This window comes from Peromyscus californicus, unplaced genomic scaffold, assembly GCF_007827085.1.
Source record: "Peromyscus californicus insignis strain IS unplaced genomic scaffold, ASM782708v3 Scaffold_13__1_contigs__length_99412109, whole genome shotgun sequence".
Taxonomy (NCBI): domain Eukaryota; kingdom Metazoa; phylum Chordata; class Mammalia; order Rodentia; family Cricetidae; genus Peromyscus; species Peromyscus californicus.
The window spans coordinates 71,029,620-71,049,160 of NW_026294424.1; the positions used below are offsets into that span (position 1 = coordinate 71,029,620).

The 19,541-nt window shown below is 47.0% G+C and overlaps 1 protein-coding gene across 1 annotated transcript in view; it reads right to left on the bottom strand.

Annotated features, from left to right (window-relative positions):
• The window catches only part of Igfbp7 (insulin like growth factor binding protein 7), a 62,596-nt gene extending 45,839 nt beyond the window's left edge, over positions 1-16,757 (bottom strand). The window contains exon 1 of the mRNA XM_052735246.1: positions 16,251-16,757. Coding sequence (XP_052591206.1) covers positions 16,251-16,722 — 472 coding nt within the window. The 5' untranslated portion in view covers positions 16,723-16,757. The remainder of the gene's footprint in view (positions 1-16,250) is intronic.
• Between the last annotated feature and the right edge of the window lie 2,784 nt (positions 16,758-19,541).

The window sequence follows — 19,541 nt, forward strand, 5'->3', positions numbered from 1 at the left end:
GTGGCATTTGCAGGGCTAGCTTGTCACCTATGGCTTTGACAGCTAGCGGTTCTGTATTTTTACTTAATTTTTTTTTTTTAAAGCTGTGATAAAAACACATGCGACACTAACTATTAGCATCTTAGCTCCTCCGGTGCCAAGGACGGAACTAGGAAACGTCACACACGCTAGCAAAGTGCTCTGCAACTGAGCCACACACCCAACTCCATCTCAACCGTTTTAAGGTGCATAGTCCAGTAACATACAGTTGGTAACCGCTTATGACAGCTCAATCTATGAGCTTAAAAGGTGACCATGGCACAAAGGTGGTAACATTCAGCGGAAGCTGTATATGAGATTTTGAGGGTTTATCTTGCCCAGGCTAGCACTCTGAGGGTGAGACATTCATGAGATGTTGGGTACCAGTGATGAACCTCAGTGATCAGTCACTCAACCCCAAGGGGAACACTGGCTAGAGCAAGTGTGTGTGCTCCCATGCTACGATGTAATTGGTTATGTGTATTCAAAGCATTTTGACTGACTATATTTTGAGTTTGTGATGGCTCGAGCAGCATGTGACTCCCCACAACTTGAGGAGCGTCCATCCACTCACACTGTTGTGCAAGCCATCTTCAGAATTCCTTTCATCTGGCGAACCTGGAGCTCTGTGTCCATTAAACAACTCCTATCCCCCCTCTCCTGGTTCTGGTGGCTCCATCTGCTCTGCCAAGGAGACCGAGTTCAGGGAGATGGAGACACTCTGCTGCTGCTATGTTCCTATTAGCGGAGATCCCCTGCAGACCGTTCTAGAGCCCTGAGCTATGGTGTGCCGTGGAACTCAGGAAGCAGTCCCATTCTGAACTGAGGACCATTCAGTTAAGAGAATGAGAACTAAGCAGGGTCGTTCTTAGTTCCTATAGTGTTTGGCAGGGTGACAAGATGCTCTCTTGTGCTCATGAAAGTGACTGATGGGTAACATAAGAATTGCCATCCTCACACCTTTCCAGGTCAATATGCAACACAAGCTTCTAGAAGGCAACACTGCTCACTCTTCATTACCTACTGACTGGCGGGAAGAATCAGATGATCTCAAGTAGACACCAAGTGTAAGCGACTTTATATTTTACTCTGTAGAAGCTGGTGGCAGGTTTCCTTACTACTTGGTTGGTCCAAGATAACATGAGAACATAGTAGTCCCTGGACTCTGCTTGTGAGTAACTGGAGAGACAGGGGTGGCCCAGATACTTGTAGGGTGGCCTCTTTAAAAGCAAATGTGTGACACAGGTGCTCACCCGGTGGCTAAGTAATTGGGTATGCAACGAGAGTTCTTGCTACCATCACTGGCAGAATCAAAAGGAATATAATCTTGCATTCACATGGGGCTTTACCATCTCAAGGTTTCAAAGTCAGCATTTCATTCATTTTTATAACCCCGGTCATGGCCATCAGAGGCAGGAGTTAACGGTGTTCTGTAACATTATCAATATAATCTGAAGAGAGAGGTTGGAAGAGGGCACGTGCAAATTACAAATGTACAAAAAGCAGAAAGGCAGAACTGACAGTTTTTACCAACAAAAACTCCACAATCACACAATGAATTCAGAAAGTCGCTATGCATAGTTTCCATGCCCTGTTTACGCAAGAACTCATCAGTCTGAAAGAAGTGTCACTTTTCCAACAGAAACTACCGAGTACCGCCTTCTCTGGTTTGTCTAAGCTCAGCACTGTAGTTCTTAGGACAACGGTATGCCGGCTTTCAGGGCTCACTGGGCCACATTCTCATTCTGTGAATTTGAAATGCATGCACACAATGGCAAAATCCCCCCAGAGGACTCGATTTTATTCAAGCGGATTGAAAAGCAATTTGTCCACAGGCTTATGCTGTTCAGTGGCTAGGTGTTATTTTTAGAAAACACGGTGATTTATCTGATTACCTCTTCTAATTTGTTTTACTTTGTTCCCCCACCCCCCACCCCTCGGGAAGTGAAATGACACATTGGTTATTTTATTTCACAAAGCAAACAGATCCAGGCAGTATGCACACTCTGGGAGTTACATCACCTGGAATTAGCCAAGCTGATCACAGGGATTTGGGGATGATTTTATCATACTATATCAAATAATGCCACTGTCCAAACCTGAATACTTGAAGTTATTTTAATGTATCCAAGGACATCTGTTGATTCTCTGGATATTTTTTTCTTGAAAAGCACATATGTGACCTTAAGAATATGCGCAAGCATAAAGACTTTCTTGTGCTGGTAACAATCAGTTACTGGAGACTGGAGATGAACAGGAAATACATGGAAAGAACTAAAGCCAGGAGGCATAGATTAAGAACTATAAACCAAGCCAAGAGTGGGGGCTCACACCTGCAATCCCAGCACTCTGGAGGTTGAAGCAGAGGATCATGAGTGCCACCGACCTGGGCTGTATACCAAGACCTTGCCAGAAAGAAAGATGGCAGGCAGGCAGGCCAGCTGTGATGAATGGAGAAACATCTACCACTTTCAATAGGCTCTGGCACTCAGGTGTCTTCGGTTTGGGACTGAGTGTGATGGATGTGTGTGTGTGTGTGTGTGTGTGTGTGTGTGTGTGTGTGTGTGAGTGTGTGTGTGTATGCCTGTATTCACACCAACTCATCTGAATTTTTAGTTTAGCTGCATCTATTTCCTGGTAACAGGAGCTCTGTTTGGGCATTCTGATGCACTACATCATGGTGGCCTACTTTATAATGCACAGGCCATACCGTACCTCAGCCTTCTTCTGAGGATTAAAAGGATGATAACACAGATTCACCTACACGGAAATTCTCATAAATCCCACTGTGTTGTTATCTCTCACTCGAAAATGTGAAAAATTCTGCCAGAAACCACAGGCAGCTTTCTCCGAGCTGTAAGCATCCTGTCAGCAATATTATTAGCAGGAATAATGGCCTTACAGAGGACTAAGGTTGCTGACTGTGCGAGCCTGAAGCTTCAGAGGAAAGAAGGAGCGAGACCCCGCGGCCTCTGTTAAGGACTCAAGGACAGCTCCAAGGACAAGGACTGTCTTTGACTTTAGCGAAGCCCTCAGGTTTCTAGCCCTTTTGGTTGTTTTATTTTGTTTTTCAGATACAGCCTTCCTAGGTTGACTCATTATCTTCCTGCCACAGATTTATGAGTGCTGGGGCAACGTTTGTTGCTGGTTTGTTTGTTTTTTTTAAATAACAAAAACATCTTTAGTAAAAATGAAATGAAATTTGCCTATATTCCCAGGACATGTAGAAGCTATGCAGCGGCGGACGTTAATGAACAAGTATTTATAAATATAGAATCTAAATCCAGCCTGGTTTGTCCACAGGGTGAACCATTTGATACCGAGTTGTTGAAGACGAACAGGAAGACACCACTCTCATTGTCCCAGCAAGTCACTGCACCTATTCAAAACTCTCCTTTTATTCTTTGGCAAAGGAACTAGATAGAGAGAGATAAACTTACTGCTTATTTTTCCTAGCATTTCTCAAGGTATTTAAATACACTACTTTGCCTAAAAAATTAAAAAAAAATGATTCTTATGTGTAGAGGTGTTTTGATTGCATGTATGTCCGTGCACTGTCTGCATGACTGGTGCCTGCAGAGGCCAGAAGAGGGTGTCAGAGCACCTGGAAATGGAGTTAGAGATGTTTGTGAGCTGCTACATGAGTGCTGAGAATCACGTCTGGGTCCTCTGGAAGAGCAGTTAGTGCATTTATGCTCTGAGCCATCTTTAAACACAATTTTTAAGATTCTTTTCTATTAATATTGTTAGTTCAATTATAAACAAACAAGATTCACTCATCTCCATCCCCATATGTCACTTTGGGTGAAGCAATAACAAATTCATTTATATACCATGTATCAAAGCACTTATATCACTTATAAGCTTCTGTAGTATGTAATCAAATTATAATGTATTTGTACATTCTATGTATAGGTTGCAAGTGTGACTGTCCCCTTGTTCATTTTTTTTTTTTTTACTCCCAGGAAATATGCTTCTGGTGATTAGAAATAACGTGTATAGGAATGTATGTATGTGTGTCCATCCTTCATGTTGGTGTGTTTTTACTGACTTGGCTTGCACAGGGGCTACCTTATTTTGAGTCTTACGGTCTATTCCGCCTTTCTACACCTCCCAACCAATCAGGACAGACATCAATTTTGCAGGATCCTTAGAGAGATGTCAGTATCTTTCTTGTGACATAAATTTTCTTTTGGCACACAGCACAATATATATAAAAAGCAAGCACTTGGTGGGAATAAGGGGACCCATTTTCTACTAGCTGGTAGAAAGGAGGAAGGAGAAATAGGTGTGTGTTGGGGGGGCGAATCTCCCTTATAATCTTCATGCTGCCCTATGAAATAAGAGTGCAAGTCCTATTTGTGGGGAGTTAAGGGTCAGAAAATCAAGGGTCAGGACAAAATCCAGCTTGCTATGGGACAGCAAAGTCAGAGACAGAATGTGCTTGCTGGATCGAGAGCCAGCCCCCAGATGATTCCTCACATATCTGCTCTACGCCCACTCCTATATTATAGTGAGATATAGAAAGGAAGCCCAAGCCACACACGCGTTCTGCCTTCAAAGTGCTTGCTAGGTCCCTACAGCTTGCTGCTGAGATGGTCATTCCCAAATGACCTCCCTTACAGGCTTTACACTTGCGAACGCTTACTTGTAACCCCAAACCAAACCCTTTCAGCACACAGCAGCCTTTAACAGAAACACACAGAAAACAAGGTTGCCAGGGTCCATCTGTATTACCCCCAGTTAGGATCCACCAACTCTGAGCTCACAGCAACCTAATAGGACACAAGTACTGTAAACAACGACCACATACTGTATCTGTGTTCTCTGTCGCTGTCGTCCAGTTGAAGGGGAAGGGAGACTGGATGACCTTTTCAGGAGGCTGAAGGTTGTCCGAAAATGGCTGAACATTCAAAATACATTAACTCAGGCAATCCCCACAGCCACCTGGTGAGGTCAACCGCATGTTAAGGAACATACTGAGAACATGCCAATCAGGAGAATCTCAGCTGGGGTGACAAGAGACTCAGGGACTTCTAAGCTGAGCGGAGCTACCTCACCCTCTTAGAGGTTCCAGAGAGGTGACAGTGTGAAGAAGGTTCCTCTTTCTAACGGGGCGCCTGAAAAATCCACTTTCATTCATTCATTCATTCATTCATTCATTCATTCGCTTCTTCAGCACCTACCACATCGCAAGGCTGTGAGAGGCTGGGGAGTCAGCGGTGAGCAAAGCAGATGAAAACACACGGCTCAAGGAATGCATGCTCTCAAGAGACAACCCACAGGCTGGATCACGGAGGTGGAGGTGAATTCTCAAGTACTGTGATCCCAACAGAGGCAAACACATTTCCACTTTGTCCAAACAGGCAAGAGCATCAAACTAGCCAGGAATTAAGACAGAGGCAAGCCCCAAGCTGCCTGTAACATGAGAGGCCATCATGTGTTTCAAGAGCTTTCATTTGCTATGATGGACATGGCTCCTGAAAAGTTCTTTAGCTGTAAAACACTGATTCTGGGCAAAGGAAGCAAACACTGCTCCATCATACGAGGATTTCTCTAAGAATGAGGGTCTTTTAAAGTCACTCTGAAACAGTAATAGTTCCAGGCCCGGGCAGGACATTAAACCACCTGGAAAGCGTTTATGAGGTCCTTGGTTCAGCTCAAGTCCAGACTAATTAAATCGGAATCTTGGGGTGGAGCTTCAGAAGAGCCTTCTGTGACTCACCTTGGCACCTCTGATGCACAGAGCGGCTAAGGATGGCTACTCCAGAAGGTGAGATGGCCTTGTACATGGCGAGTGGCAGGTCACAGAGCTCTGCCACGTTCACTCAGCTTGTGGGGGCTGGGCCTGCAAAGCTAGTCCTTTCCTTAGCCCTCCTAAGAAAGAAACCATCATTTCTTTTGCTCTCCATCCCACACTTGACAGTAATGTTCTCGTCTCTCACACACAGGCCGCCCACCTAAGTGGGCACCTCCTGAGTCTACATTTGCTCATTTACAGTTGAATGTTTTGCTTTTTCAAACGTGGTCCTGCCAAGCTGAGGCTACATGTGTGGGTCAAGCAGCAAAGGAAGTTTTTTTTTTTTTATCAACGAGACTCTAAAAACCAAAGATAATGCCCAGAGTGTGCCTCCTTGGCACTGATTGAACTCTTTGTGTCCAAACTGTGATTTTTAAATTCAACATCCTCTATGAAGCCAACAGTTCAATTAAAAAAATATGATTTAAACAATTTATTAGTGAGCGTTTCCTATGGAAAAGATCCTGAAAGAACATGCAGGGAAGGGATAGGCCACTGGTTACTGCATTGAATGACCTCTGAACCCCAAACTGTGGACTAAAGCTAGTAAAGGTCGCTACTAGAAAACAGTATGTGTGACTCTGAGCTGGAAGATGGACGCATTCTGTGCTGCAGAGCACAGTACACAAGCTAGCCAGGAGTCTAAGCTCACACACTAGCCAGCACAAGATGCTTTCCACTGAGTCTAAGCACATGCGCTAGCCAGCACCAGACCCTCTCCATGGAGTCTAAACACACATGCTAGCCCGCACCAGACCCTCTCCATGGAGTCTAAACACACATGCTAGCCCGCACTAGACCCTCTCCATGGAGTCTAAACACACATGCTAGCCCGCACTAGACCCTCTCTATGAAATCTGAGATCCCGTAAGAGCAGGTGGGATTCTTTGTACTAGAACCCCTGCAGAACAAGGTGGAAATTTCTAGAGCTTTGTCTCTAGCACTATCATCCTACATATATATTATTTGTGTAGCTCTAAACAAAGTTTTCAGATCTAACCCGGAGGCATATAAAGCAGTGTTGTATCTGCAGTGGTCTAAGTAAGAAAGCAACACAACATAGGAAAAAAAGAACATTTTTTTTTTTTTTATCTTAGAGAATAGGCGCTTCTGGGAAGCCCAAGCCGGTTCGGAACTTCCAAGCCTCCTGCCTCAGTCTGCTAAGTGTTGACACTGCAAGTGTGCACCCTTGTATCTGTCTTTCGTTGTTGTTTCTAAGGCACGTAGAAACTCACGCAGGCTTCCTAACGCCAGTAACACTAAACATGGAAACGAAACAGTTTCACAAGATCTCTCTGTGTACCGGATGTCAGCATCTTTCCCTGTCTCACCTCCCTAACACCTCTGAATGGAAGATATAAAAATACCTGCTTTTCAGGTAAGAAAAAACGAACAGAGGAAGTCTGTGCCAGACGAGCGGAGAAGAGCATAAAGGACCCGAGCAGAGCCCTGACTCCAGAGCGCGCAAGCTGAAGCTCTGTGCTCTATTTCTTCACACACGCCATCCAGGTCTTGCCTGCTGTGGCGCACCACAAGAAGTAAAGGCAACTGGTAGAGACAGCCTAGCATCAGCCCCGAAGTCCCATCATACCCACAGTCACAGCTGTCTCCCCCACCTTGTCCTGAGTGAGGCAGTCGTTTTGAGTCCATGGGTGGGGTGCATGAGGATCCTAAGATACCTGAAAAACTTCCTCAGGGTGGTGTTAAGAAAATGAGGGCTACTCCGCCCCCATGGGAGTCTAAACACACATGCTAGCCAGCACCAGACCCTCTCCATGGAGTCTAAACACACATGCTAGACCCCCCTCCCCCGCGACATACACACTTCTGGGTGTTGTATACTGAGCCTCTCGCCTCGCCTCTCCAATGTGGCATGCCAAGTGTTGGCTTCCTGATGCTCTTATGGGTGGCGGGGGAGGGGGGACATGTCAAGTGTGGCTCTGGAATCTGGGGACTTAAGTAAGTGCCCTGAGCAGAGCAGCACTTAAAACACTACTCCAGCTCGGGAACTAGCAAAGGACAGGGGACAGAGAAGGAGAAGTCCATTTCTTTGAGCTCAGCTAGACAGGAAAAAGGGGCAGCCTGCAATGAGAGGCCAGGCAGAATGGGTGAAAAGTAAGAGGCCGCAGACGAGAGAGCATTTGGGTGGTAGCGAAGGAGTGGGAGGTTCCCTTTGCCTCCGCTTGCTGGGTCTAGAAAGACCTGCCCTGCCCTGCCCTGCCAGTTACCGTCTAGTGAACCAAAGGCTCCATGATACACAAAGAGCCAAGTTAGATCCACTCTTCTCTACACCCAGAGCCTCTGATCTGAGACACACCTGAGTCCACAGGGGCCTCTGGCTCTGAAGCCCTGGCTTGTCAAACATCTGGCAGCATCTGTATCTCTGCCCTAGCCTGCCCTCTCCAGCCGGGCTTAGCATCTTTAATAAGGGGCCACACTGCAGGACCCTGCTCCTTGATGTCTGCGCTCGGAGAGAAGCACGCAATTCATTTTTCCATCAAAAGCTGGTGGTTTCCTGAGGGAGTCCTTTGGAGGCCAAGGTTGCCATGTAATTGCTGAAGCCATGACTGAAACTCCCCTTTGGATCCCTGAGTTCTGAAAACTCCCATGGAGAAGGAGCAGGCTTGGAGTCCTGCAGGCCTGGACTGCCCTGACACATTCCTGAGGCTTCGTTTCTGTGTGGTCTCTTTGGAAAGTTCCAGGAGATCCATAGCTTGACAAATGTTTTTTCATCTTTGCCTGGAGTCGAGCCAGAAGCGAGCAGAACAGATGTCAGATCGAAAGCTTCTCCAACTCCACCACTTGACCGTTGGCTGCTAATTTGTGCTGATGCAAAATGAAATGCCTGGGAAAGTTTCTCATTCAAGGGAAGACACGCCGCGATGAAACTCATCACTTTACATGTTGACTTAAAAAAGAAAAAAAGCAAGCAAGCCCCGGTAGAAGCTGGAGAGATGTCCCTTCTTCAAGAAAAACATCACAAGAAACAGGGCAACTACAATCAACTGCACCGTTTAATGCCTGTTGGAACATAAAAGCACTATTTTTTTTCTCCTCCTAGAGTCAAAATAGAATATGTTTAATTGAGTTCTCAAGTTCCTCCACGAATTCTTTCTGCACCTTGTCAAGAGTCTACCATCACCACCACCAGCAACAAACAGACTTCAAAATCTACAAATGCAAATTAATGCACCACAGTGTCGCTACCACGTGCCATGCTTAGGTGTGGAGTAAATATTCTAGTTGAGAACACCGATGGGAGAGCAGAGGTATGCTGGGACTACAGGTACGCACAGTTGTGTCTCGCTTCATTCGTGATTTGACTTTCATGACCATCCTGTGGTCCCATCACTCACTACCGACATTATCCTGAAGTTCTGACAGGTGGCTTTTAGGAGTAGCCAGCTCTGTGGCCCTGTCCATGCGGATGGCCTTGGCCCTCATCAGCACCTAACCACGGGTAACATCATACCTCATGAATGGGCCTTTGTCAACACTAGGTTACTAGGTCTGCTTTACCTGGCTTGAACCTTTCTTATTTTTCAGAGGCAAGACTTCTGTGTTACTCTGGCCTACTTTTGGGAACAGCAGGATTTCCTCCCTGGATTTCCTGGACAGCTCTGCTTCCCACCCTTCTCCCGCACCCCCACCCCACCCTGTAACCTTCTGCACCATCAGAGTTGCTGAGGGGTGGGGCCTGCTGTCAGCTCCAGCTGTGGCTAGTTAACCTTGCCTTGCTGTCCTCTGTGAACCGGGGGGAAAGCAATTCAGCACATTAGCTTTTTCAAAAGGGTCAGATCATTTTTTGCCATTAATTGAATTTGGGATAAAACATGAATTTAACTCTTTCACACATAATTTCAAATGAAAAGCAGACACTCTTTTCTCCATTCTGTCTACTCCGGCTTCCTTCTCCTGACTTCTCATGTTCCATCAGAGCCTGGGTGTTTGATGTGTGTAGGAGTGCTCTTCGCTGATGTGGGAAACCCCTACAGAACAGGCCTGGGGGTGATCTCTGTGGGCATTTCTAGTGCCTCCACCCTGAACTGACTCATAAAGAGTACAGGACATCCTGGGACGTCTGTCTTTACTGTTACCTTAAGTGAGCAGGCACATGAGTTATTGTACACCTAAGTCTCCATCACTTTCAAAACTTTCTGATCTTGTCACTCATAAACTTCTGAAGGCAGCCACATTCACGGATCCTCCCGGCTTAACAATTCTGTTGACAGTAATCCAGTCTTCCCTTTCTACCGGTTACTTAGAAGATGTCTGTGCTACAGTTAAAGGCACAGAGGAGGTCAGAACCCACGGGGAGCAGCTGGAGGTAAAGGAAGCTCACAATCTAATCCACTGGGAGGCAAAGTTTAGAATGAGAGCGGCCAGCTGTGCTTGGACTCTAGCCAAGGGCGTCTTATCCCTGAGCTATCCAGAAGAAAACCTTATAAGGCAGTGTCTTCTAGAAGGCAAGTCCGCAGTGGACCCTTCTAGGGACAGGAGAGAAATCATATTGAGGCTGTCAGTGTGCCTGCTCAGCTCCATCATTCCATCCCAGGGCTGTAACAAATGTGAAGGAGAGGGAATTGGTCAGCGCTGCCTACTCTGCCCTCCTGAGGTTATTTCTCAGCTCTGATAAGGTTTTCTCAACTCCGACACAACCATGTTACAGTAATCATGTTCCAGGTTTCTTCTTGGTGTATAATTTGAGTGTGCCTGTGGCTATTTAATTCAGGCTTTTGAATGCTATTTCCTTGAGGAACTGTGGAATAGGCACTTGCCATTTAATCACCAATTTCCAAACTATGAGGACTCTACCTTGTCTCTAGAGTGTTTTTCTCTAAATTTTAGAAAATGAAAGGAATTTTAGAGTCTGAAAGGATCCTTTACCCCTTCTCCAAGGTTGCCCATTTCCTTTCTAAAGCTGCTTCAGGAGCTTAAAACTTTAGTGACTTGGCCGGGCGGTGGAGGCGCACGCCTTTAATCCCAGCACTCGGGAGGCAGAGGCAGGCGGATCTCTGTGAGTTCGAGGCCAGCCTGGGCTACCAAGTGAGTTCCAGGACAGGTGCAAAGCTACACAGAGAAACCCTGTCTCGAAAAACCAAAAAAAAAAAAAAAAAAAAAAAAAAAAAAAAAACAAAAAAACAAAAACAAAAACAAAAAACTTTAGTGACTAAGACAGGATAAAGTGATAAGGAAGAATTAGTGATCCGCTCACCATTCTAGACGCTTCTATGTTCAGCAAGGGCAAACAAGGCCCATAAAGGTGTAAAGCTAGAAAGGCATTATTATTGGGTTGGGGCAGATTCTTATTGGCAACTTTCTCCCCTCCCTCTGTCTTTCTGATCTGAAAGTGAGGAGGGAGAGTTACAGGATGGCTGTAATTTGGAGGCAGTACTGACCGATAAAGAAGCAACCTGAGATTGCATTTAGTAAAGATGAAGGTCAGAGGCGCAGGGCATGCTGGGCATTCTCAGGTAAACACAGCCTGTCATGGCAAGTTAGGGTCTCAGGATTGACAGCCCTTAGATTTTTTTCTTATTGTCTTTTGTGTACTCTGACTAGCCCTTCCTCAATTCCAAATATCCCAACTTCACTCTCAGCCTCTGTGAAGAAGGACCTTTTGCTCTCTGCTCCTATGAGTGTGACATTTTAAGTTTCTATGTAGAAGTGAGATCACGCTTGTATTTGTCTCTTTGTGCATGGCTTACTTAACATAATGTCTTCCACGTTCATCCATGTTGTGACACATGACAAGATTTCCTTCTTTTGTAATGCTGAATAATATTCCAAGTCCTCTTCTTTCTAACTCCATTCCAACCCCACACTACCTCTTCTCTAGCAAACTGCCATTTTTTTTGTCCCTATCTCAGTCAGGATATATCACTCCCCAAAGAAGTCATCATTGACTCCTTTCCCATAAATCTGAACACTCTCCTCTGCATAAGCCTGTCCTTTTTGCATGACAGAGTCAGCTTAACAAAAAGCATTGCATTGACATGTCCGGTCTCAAGATAAACCAGTCCACTAACAAGCTCATTGACTGTTGGACCGCCTCCTCTTCCAGTGGAGTTCATGGGTTCACTCAAGGACAGCCATCTCACAGCAGCATTTAAACGACATGTTACCAACCTCAAAATAAGTCTAAAGCAAATTCCTTAAAGAAAAGTCTTAAAATTTGTCAAATAAGATACATCCCTGACAGAGTCTTTGCTGAAGCTTTTTCTACTTACAACACAGCTCCTGGACCCGATTCTAGCCATTGACACGATGTGAGAATGTGAGGATTTGGGGTAACGTGAGCACGGCGTTAGAGCTCACGATGGCAGAGGACAGGAAGCTAAGTCTGTGTAAAGGTGGGCGGTGGGAAGAGCATACAGCGGGGAGCCCACGGCCCACATTCCCAGAGGAAGACATTTCCCTAAGGGTCTCCTCTGTCTGTCTGACAAACACAAACCAAGTTCCCACTGCTAGCCAGCCACTGTGTTTGAGAAGCATTAAAAGACAGAGGCTGCCCTCTGCTCTGGGGAAAAGACACTTAAAGGAGTATTGTGAGATGGGGGACGGTCTATACAACACCGCCTGTTCCTCACTCAGCCCATGGCCCTGCTCCTCCCTTTGCCGAAGCCCTCAGATCTGCTGTCTTTGGCTTCCTGGCACTGCCCCCTCCCTCACATTGTCCACGCACCCCTAGTCACTATTCTATTGCTCTGCTGTGCATGTTCCCACACTACACACAACCATGTAAAAGCGTTGGCTTCTGTCTACAGCTTACACTAAACTCCGCAAGTAAGACATTGTTTCTATTTTATTCAAAGTTGCTTACTCTGAGACCAGAAGAGTGTTGGAGGACTCATCCATTTATTAACCCGTTCAGGCACTGATTTGGGCCCCTGGACATCTGGGCTCTTTGGGCACCAACGACTCTCTTTTCTGGTTCAACAATAATACCAATTTTCATCCAGTGGTCGCTACAGATAATTTTCATGAGATTTCACCATCACAAAACCCTGTGAGACAGGTATCGTTGTAATCCCATTCTACAAGTGAGGAACTCTGTGGACAGAGAGGTCATGAGAGCACCAAGCTAGTGTGGTTCATGGTGGAGCTAACATCCTTATCCAGGGAGTCATATTCTGCAGCTGACTGCCAGCTGTGACGTCTTTGTACAGTTACACAGCAAGGATCCCGTAAGCATTGGTTGACGAACAGTACTGGGAAAATAGCAACAGCATGATGGAGCAGGGAAAGTCAGGTCTCACAGAGAAAGTGACATAAGAGTTCTAAGGGAGGGTGGTGTGTGTGTGTGTGTGTGTGTGTGTGTGTGTGTGTGTGTGCGCAGGGTGTAGGCAGGAGGCTTCCCCGGCAGAAGGCACAGCATCATCTCCAAAGGCATGCACAACAGAAGCTACATACTGTGTCGAGAGCACAAGGAGACTGGAGGGAAGAGGCCAGATGGAGTTACACTGTGAAGACCTTCCTGCTGCCCGAGTGGCAGTTAGAACTTAGCCATGGAGGTACTAGTAAGTGAGACCCGATGTAGTGGCATTCTAGGTCCACAAGTAAAAATTCTGAAGGGATAGAAAATGGTACCCAAATGTATCAGATAAAGAAATGGTACCCAATTAAATGGGTTGCGAAGGAACTCAGATTTGAAGGACTGTAAACAAAAGGTCTGAGAACTGGAACAGAGAAGCAGCATCTTCTGTGCCCCCAACACCATGATCCTATGTCATGACTCATCACCTCTGTCTTGATTCTTTTTGTTACATGGAATGGTCAAGTCTCCCTCTTCCAGTTACCAGGAACTTCAGTGGATTCTACTGGCACTCAGTCCACAGTGACAGCTCCAAGATTTGGGATTATTAGCTTGTTATCCTTCTAACAGATTTTTCCAGCAGATGGCTTTGCCTTCTACTGCAGAGATACAGAATCAAGCAGGACAGGCTCTCTCTAGAAGGCATTAAACGGTCATTTCAGTGAAGAAAAGCAACACTAGGGGGTGCTCCAGGGATCCAGGGAAAGTGCTCGGCAGTTTGTAACCTGTACACATACTTTCTTCGTCGTCGTCGTCAAGACCAGATTTGCTCTGTGGATCCCTAGCTATACCCAGCCAAGGCTGGCTAGCTGCTCAATAAATACTATGTTTAACGAGACCAAAGGAACAGAATGCAGATGGCCTTTTTCACTGGGGCTGGGTTCTGTAATAAACACCTTCTCCTCCTTAATACAGACACAACGCAAGTTCCTTTTGAGGAGAGAAATGGCTAGAGGAAGTGAGGAAATCCATTTGTGTGTGTGTGTGTGCATGTGTGTGTGTGTGTGTATGTGTGGTTTTTCAAGACAGGGTTTCTCTGTGTAGCTTTGCGCCTTTCCTGGATCTCGCTCTCTAGACCAGGCTGGCCTCGAACTCACAAAGATCCGCCTGCCTCTGCCTCCCAAGTGCTGGGATTAAAGGCGTGCGCCACCACCGCCCGGCGGAAATCCGTTTTTATTCTCTGTAAAGACCCAATACTAAGTGAGTGGTACTTAAGTAAGTGGTATTCTGTGCATCGACTGCCTGCCACCGTCAAACTACACACAGGACCCAACACGAGTACATAAGGAGATCTGGTTCCCTGTCACTCACCCATTCTTCTCTGCTGTGGAAAGGTATTCTGGAAGTTCTCTGTCCTCTCCTGCTCTCTCTATCATTGTCCCAGAAGCCAGCCTCGTGCTGGTCAGTGGGGGGCTAAGAGAGGCGAGACTGATTTGTCTCCGGTTTGAGATGGTATTTCTCACCACCTTCCCGAGCATAGAGATGAAGCCAGGCTGTGCCCTTAAGGGGTTTGCAGCCTGGAGAGGGACTGAAGAATTGGGTGTCACTGGCAGGGAGGCAGGCTAGATCTGTTCACCCATCATGTTTCCTCATCATACTGTGTGAGTGTTGAGAGAAGGAAGTAGCAAGAGAGAAAAGGATAAAAATTTACACTAAAAAAAAAAAGACAGGAAAACAGAGGTGGATAACTTGGGAGAAGGAAGGAGAGGGGAGGAGAGGGTATGAGAAGGTAATGATGAGGCTAAATATAATACAAGTACATTTATAAAATGTATAAAATGCCATAACAAAACCCATCATTTTGTACAATTAAAACACACTAAGGAAAACAACAAAATAAACTAGCCACGGATGAGGAAACAACAGCCCTTGGGAAATCACCAGGCCAGTCTGCTCTGATAGGCAAAGAACCTTGACTCTGAGACTACGGGAAAGACACTCCCCCTGGGGATGTTTATAAGAAACTCTCAATATTTGGAATGAACTCTTAATGTGCATTTCCCTTCACGATGTGACTCTCGTGCAAGAGCCAAAGCAAGAAAGGGCTGTTTCTGTTGGAAACAGGGATAGCTGGGCTGTGCTTTTCTAAACTTGAGGTGGTAACACCGTAAGTGGGTAACTGTGAATTACACCATCTAAGGCTTTTCATAGGGAACTTTGAGGCGATTGGCACACAGCCTATTTGCATATGGATTTCTGGGAAAAAGCTGTAAAGAAAGAGCTGGCACTCGGAAAGTCTGGAGAAAGCCTGAACTGTGTTCAAGACGCAACAGCTGATTTTCCTCCCCTCCCCTCCTACCTTGGCTGGGGCCAGGACAGCAGCTGCCAGCGCTGGGTTCTAACTTTCCCTCCAAACGACTGCTCATGGAAAAATGTTATTTCAGGCACTAGAGTTAAAGTTTCTGATTTTTTTCGTCCCAATCTCAGACTTTATTTTTTTCCCATTTCATAAGTTTGGATTAGTATGGAATACAATAGACAAACAATGTCCAAAGCATTCCTGCTGAACTTGCATCCTGTGGACAAATTATGAGAAAAAAAAATAACCAAAGCCTAAGGGGAAAAAAAACCCAACATGGTCAAAGGGCTCACAACATCAAAGAGTTTGTGTTTCTTTTTACCTCCAAGTATAATGGTCTAGCTAAGTTACTGTTTGAAAACTGGAAACGCCTGTTCATGAATATTAATGTGAACCCCAACTTAAAAATTCTTATTATCCAGTTACTAAATCAACTTTCTGAAAGTCCTTACTTTGTATTTCTCTGCTAACCCCGTCTACCCACCTCTCTGCACACACCCAAGCAAAGGAAAAAAGGTTTTCAAGAGCATAGCGGCTTTCCGGAATCGCCCTGCCAGCTATGAGTTGGGTGAATTGTGAGAATGGAGGAGCCCGAGGTCTCGGAAAAATCTTTTCTAAATTTACACCCGTTACTGCGATTTTTCACTTTCTTGGCGCACACAGGAAACTCCAAATAAAACCATCCCAAGAGAGCCGGGAGGCGTTCCCCTTGGCTCGGGACACCCGGCAGCCGTCAATTCCTCCCTCCCGCGGGTCTCCAGGAATGCTCGGCAGCACGGGGTGGGGGAGGGAGTGGCGGGGTAAGCGCTGGTGCCCACCTTGCTCGCAGGTGCCCTTGCTGACCTGGGTGATGGCCTTCTCCCCGCGGCTCTCGGCGCGCAGGCTGGCGGCGCGCAGCTGGCAGCCGCTGGGGTAGGTGGTGCCGTCGCTGCCGCACACCGGGTAGCGGCTCTTGCACACGCACACGGCGAGGGTCGCCGGGCCGCCGGCTGCTGCCCCGGCTTTACCCTTCCGCCTCTTGCGGCTCTTCACGCACTCCATGCCCGGCGCGCAGTGCCCCCTGCCGGCCGCGCCGCCCCCGCACGGCTCGCCCTCGCCGCGAGCGCACACCGGGCAGCAGCCGCACGCGTCGCGGGTCTCGCCCAGCGGGCAGCCCAGCGGGGGCAGCGCGGGGCAGGAGGCCGGCACGCACGGGCCGCAGGCATCCGAAGAGGAGGAAGAGGAGAGGGGCAGGAGCAGGAGCAGCAGTCCGGCGGCGCCGAGCAGCAGGGCGCGCGGTGGCCGCTCCATGGCCGGGTGGCTGGACGCGAGCGCGCGAGTGAGCGGCGGGGGCCCTCGCCACCGCCCCTTAAAGCCGCCGCCCCGCCCGGCGAGCCACGGGAGCCCTCCCCGGGGCGGAGAGTCTGCCCGCTGCCCGCCCCGCTCGGCTCGCCCGCCCGCCCGCCCGCCGGTCCGCTCGCTCGCCCGCGCTCCTGCCCTCCGCCACCCCCGCCGTGGACACCTTCGCAGCCCTGGCCGGCCCCGTCCCACGCCCAACACGCTGGCAGGCTGGCTCCCGCTCAGCCCCCTGCCCCTGTCCTCACTCTCCAGATCGAGCTATTTTTTACTTTTTAACAACTAGGACTTTATGAGAACTCGCTGTTTAATCCATTAAATTCTTGTGGGCCCGGGGAACCTGAGTACTTTGTGGTTTACGCTTTGAAGGACAAAGCGTAAGGGAAGTGGGGTTTGTGTCCTCTTTGCGTCCACAGTTTGGGATGTCATGTTTCTCACTTTGGATCCTTATAATCTTGCTCCTCTCTCGTATCACACAAAACCCTGTGCTACCTCATGCCAAGTCAAGTTTAAAGTTCTTTTAAAAAGTTTTGTTTTAGATTTATCTATTTTTATTTTTATGGGTATGAATGTTTTAGCTTCATGTTTGTGTACATCATATGTGTGCCTGGTGCCTGCAGAGGCGGGAAGATCTGATACCCTGTTACTGGAGTTACGGACAGTTGTGAACGGCCATGTAGGTGCTGGGAATCGAACTCAGGTCCTGGGAGTGCAGCCCTTGCAGCCCATGCTCTTTAACTGCTGAGCCATCTCTCCAGTCCCTTAAAAATTTTAAAGCGTTTGTGTGTGTGTGTGTGTGTGTGTGTGTGTGTGTGTGTGTGTGTGTGTGTGTGTTTGTGAATGAGTGTGTATGTTAGATGACAGCTTGCGGCAGCTGGTTTTCTCCGTCCACAGTATGGGTACCAGGGCTTGAAATCTGGTCATCGGGCTGATCAGCACATGCCTTTCCACACCGAGCCATGTCATTGGCCAGTGTTATTATTCAAAACACAGAGGACCTTTCAGAGGATGGGCCACCATTTGATCTGCGGGGACAATGGTATTGTGTCGCAAAACTGTCCTTCTGTTTCTTTAGGATATTTAACAGTTCAGTGTCCACACTGACTGCAGTTGCCGGGGATCAGGGTCTCTGGTCCCAGAAGATAGAGTTTGAGGCAGAGCTCCACTGGAGTCCACAGAGAGCACTAATCTTAGTGACTATATTAAACCCCAAAATTGCTCATCTTAAAAGGTTAACGAACACACTAATAAAGGATTAATTAAACGATAAGCACCCAGCACAGAAACGCATCTCAGTTTAAAAAGTAAAATGACTGTGTTCCCGTGGGCAAATGTTACTAGAGCTGCGGCTGTCCTCCTTGGCCTGACTTTTCTGTAAACAGCTGTAGAGGAAGGTGTGTGTGTGTGTGTGTGTGTGTGTGTGTGTGTGTGTGTGTGTGTCAGGGGCCAGGAAGTTGTGATAGCAGCCACAGGGCTGTGGGGTTGTTCCCCAGTGAGTGAAAGTCCTGCCTCAGAGGCGACAGGGAGAACTCAATCATGTGTGACCATAAACTCCCTTCGGGGACCCTCACAGCTCAGCCAGAAAAACAGCAATCAGGTTGCCCTTTGTGAAGGGGCACCTTGTCTGTGGTAGTGCCAATCAAGCTGAAAGCCTTGAAAATAGAGAGAGAGACATGGTCATCTTGAGAAAGGAGAAAAGAAAGGAAATGGGTACTTAAAGAGAAATGTAACACGTTCCTTCTAAGTGGGATGTTGACGTCCACTCGGCTTCAGTTTGAGTGATATGAAGAGCCTGGATGTGGACACGGGATCAAGTCACGTGCGACAGATACGCGCTTGTTTCTTTCTGTTTAATCCGATGCATTTTATTTTATTTTCTTGCTCTGGTCAGTGGTTGCCACCTGTGTGGAATAGGAGTGGGAAGAGTGGACATCCGTGCCTGGTCTCGATGCTTTTTACTCTTTCTCCACTGAGTATTGTGGTGGTTTTGTGTTCCCCAAAATATTGTGTACCCTAATAAATTTATCTGGGGTCAGAGAACAGAAAAGCCACTAGATACTTAGGATAGGCAGTGGTAGCACACACCTTTAATCCTAGCATTCCAGAGGCAGAAATCCATGTGTTCAAGGATACAGCCAAGCATGGTGACTCACGCCTTTAATCCCAGAAAGTGAGCCTTTAATCCCAGAGAGTGGTGGTAGAGAGCAGAAAGGTATATAAGGCGTGAGGACCAGAAACTAGAAGCATTTGGCTGGTTAAGCATTTGGCTGGTTAAGCATTTGGCTGGTTAAGCATTTGGCTGGTTAAGCTTTTAGGTTTTGAGCAGCACAGTTCAGCTGAGAGCCATTCGGATATGAGGACACCGAGGCTTCCAGTCTGAGGAAACAGGACCAGCCGAGAAGTTGGCCAGGTGAGGTAGCTGTGGCTTGTGATCTTCCAGTTCACCCCAATACCTGGCTCAGGTTTGATTTTATTAATAAGAACTTTTAAGATTCCTCCTACAGAGAATGAAGTTAGTTAGCTGCAGGTTTTTCACAGATGGTCTTAGCAGGTTGAGGAAATCCTTTTCATTTCCAATTGATGAACATTCTTATGGAGTAATCTTTGGTTTTGTCAAATGCCCTTTCCGCGTTTAGTGAGATGGTAACTAAAAATGCCTCTTACTCTATCAACATGGTATGTTTCACTGATTTATATTTTATTTTTGAATATTGAAACCATATTTGCACTCCTGGAATAAATCCTGCTTCATCATAGTGTGAAACCCTTTTTGT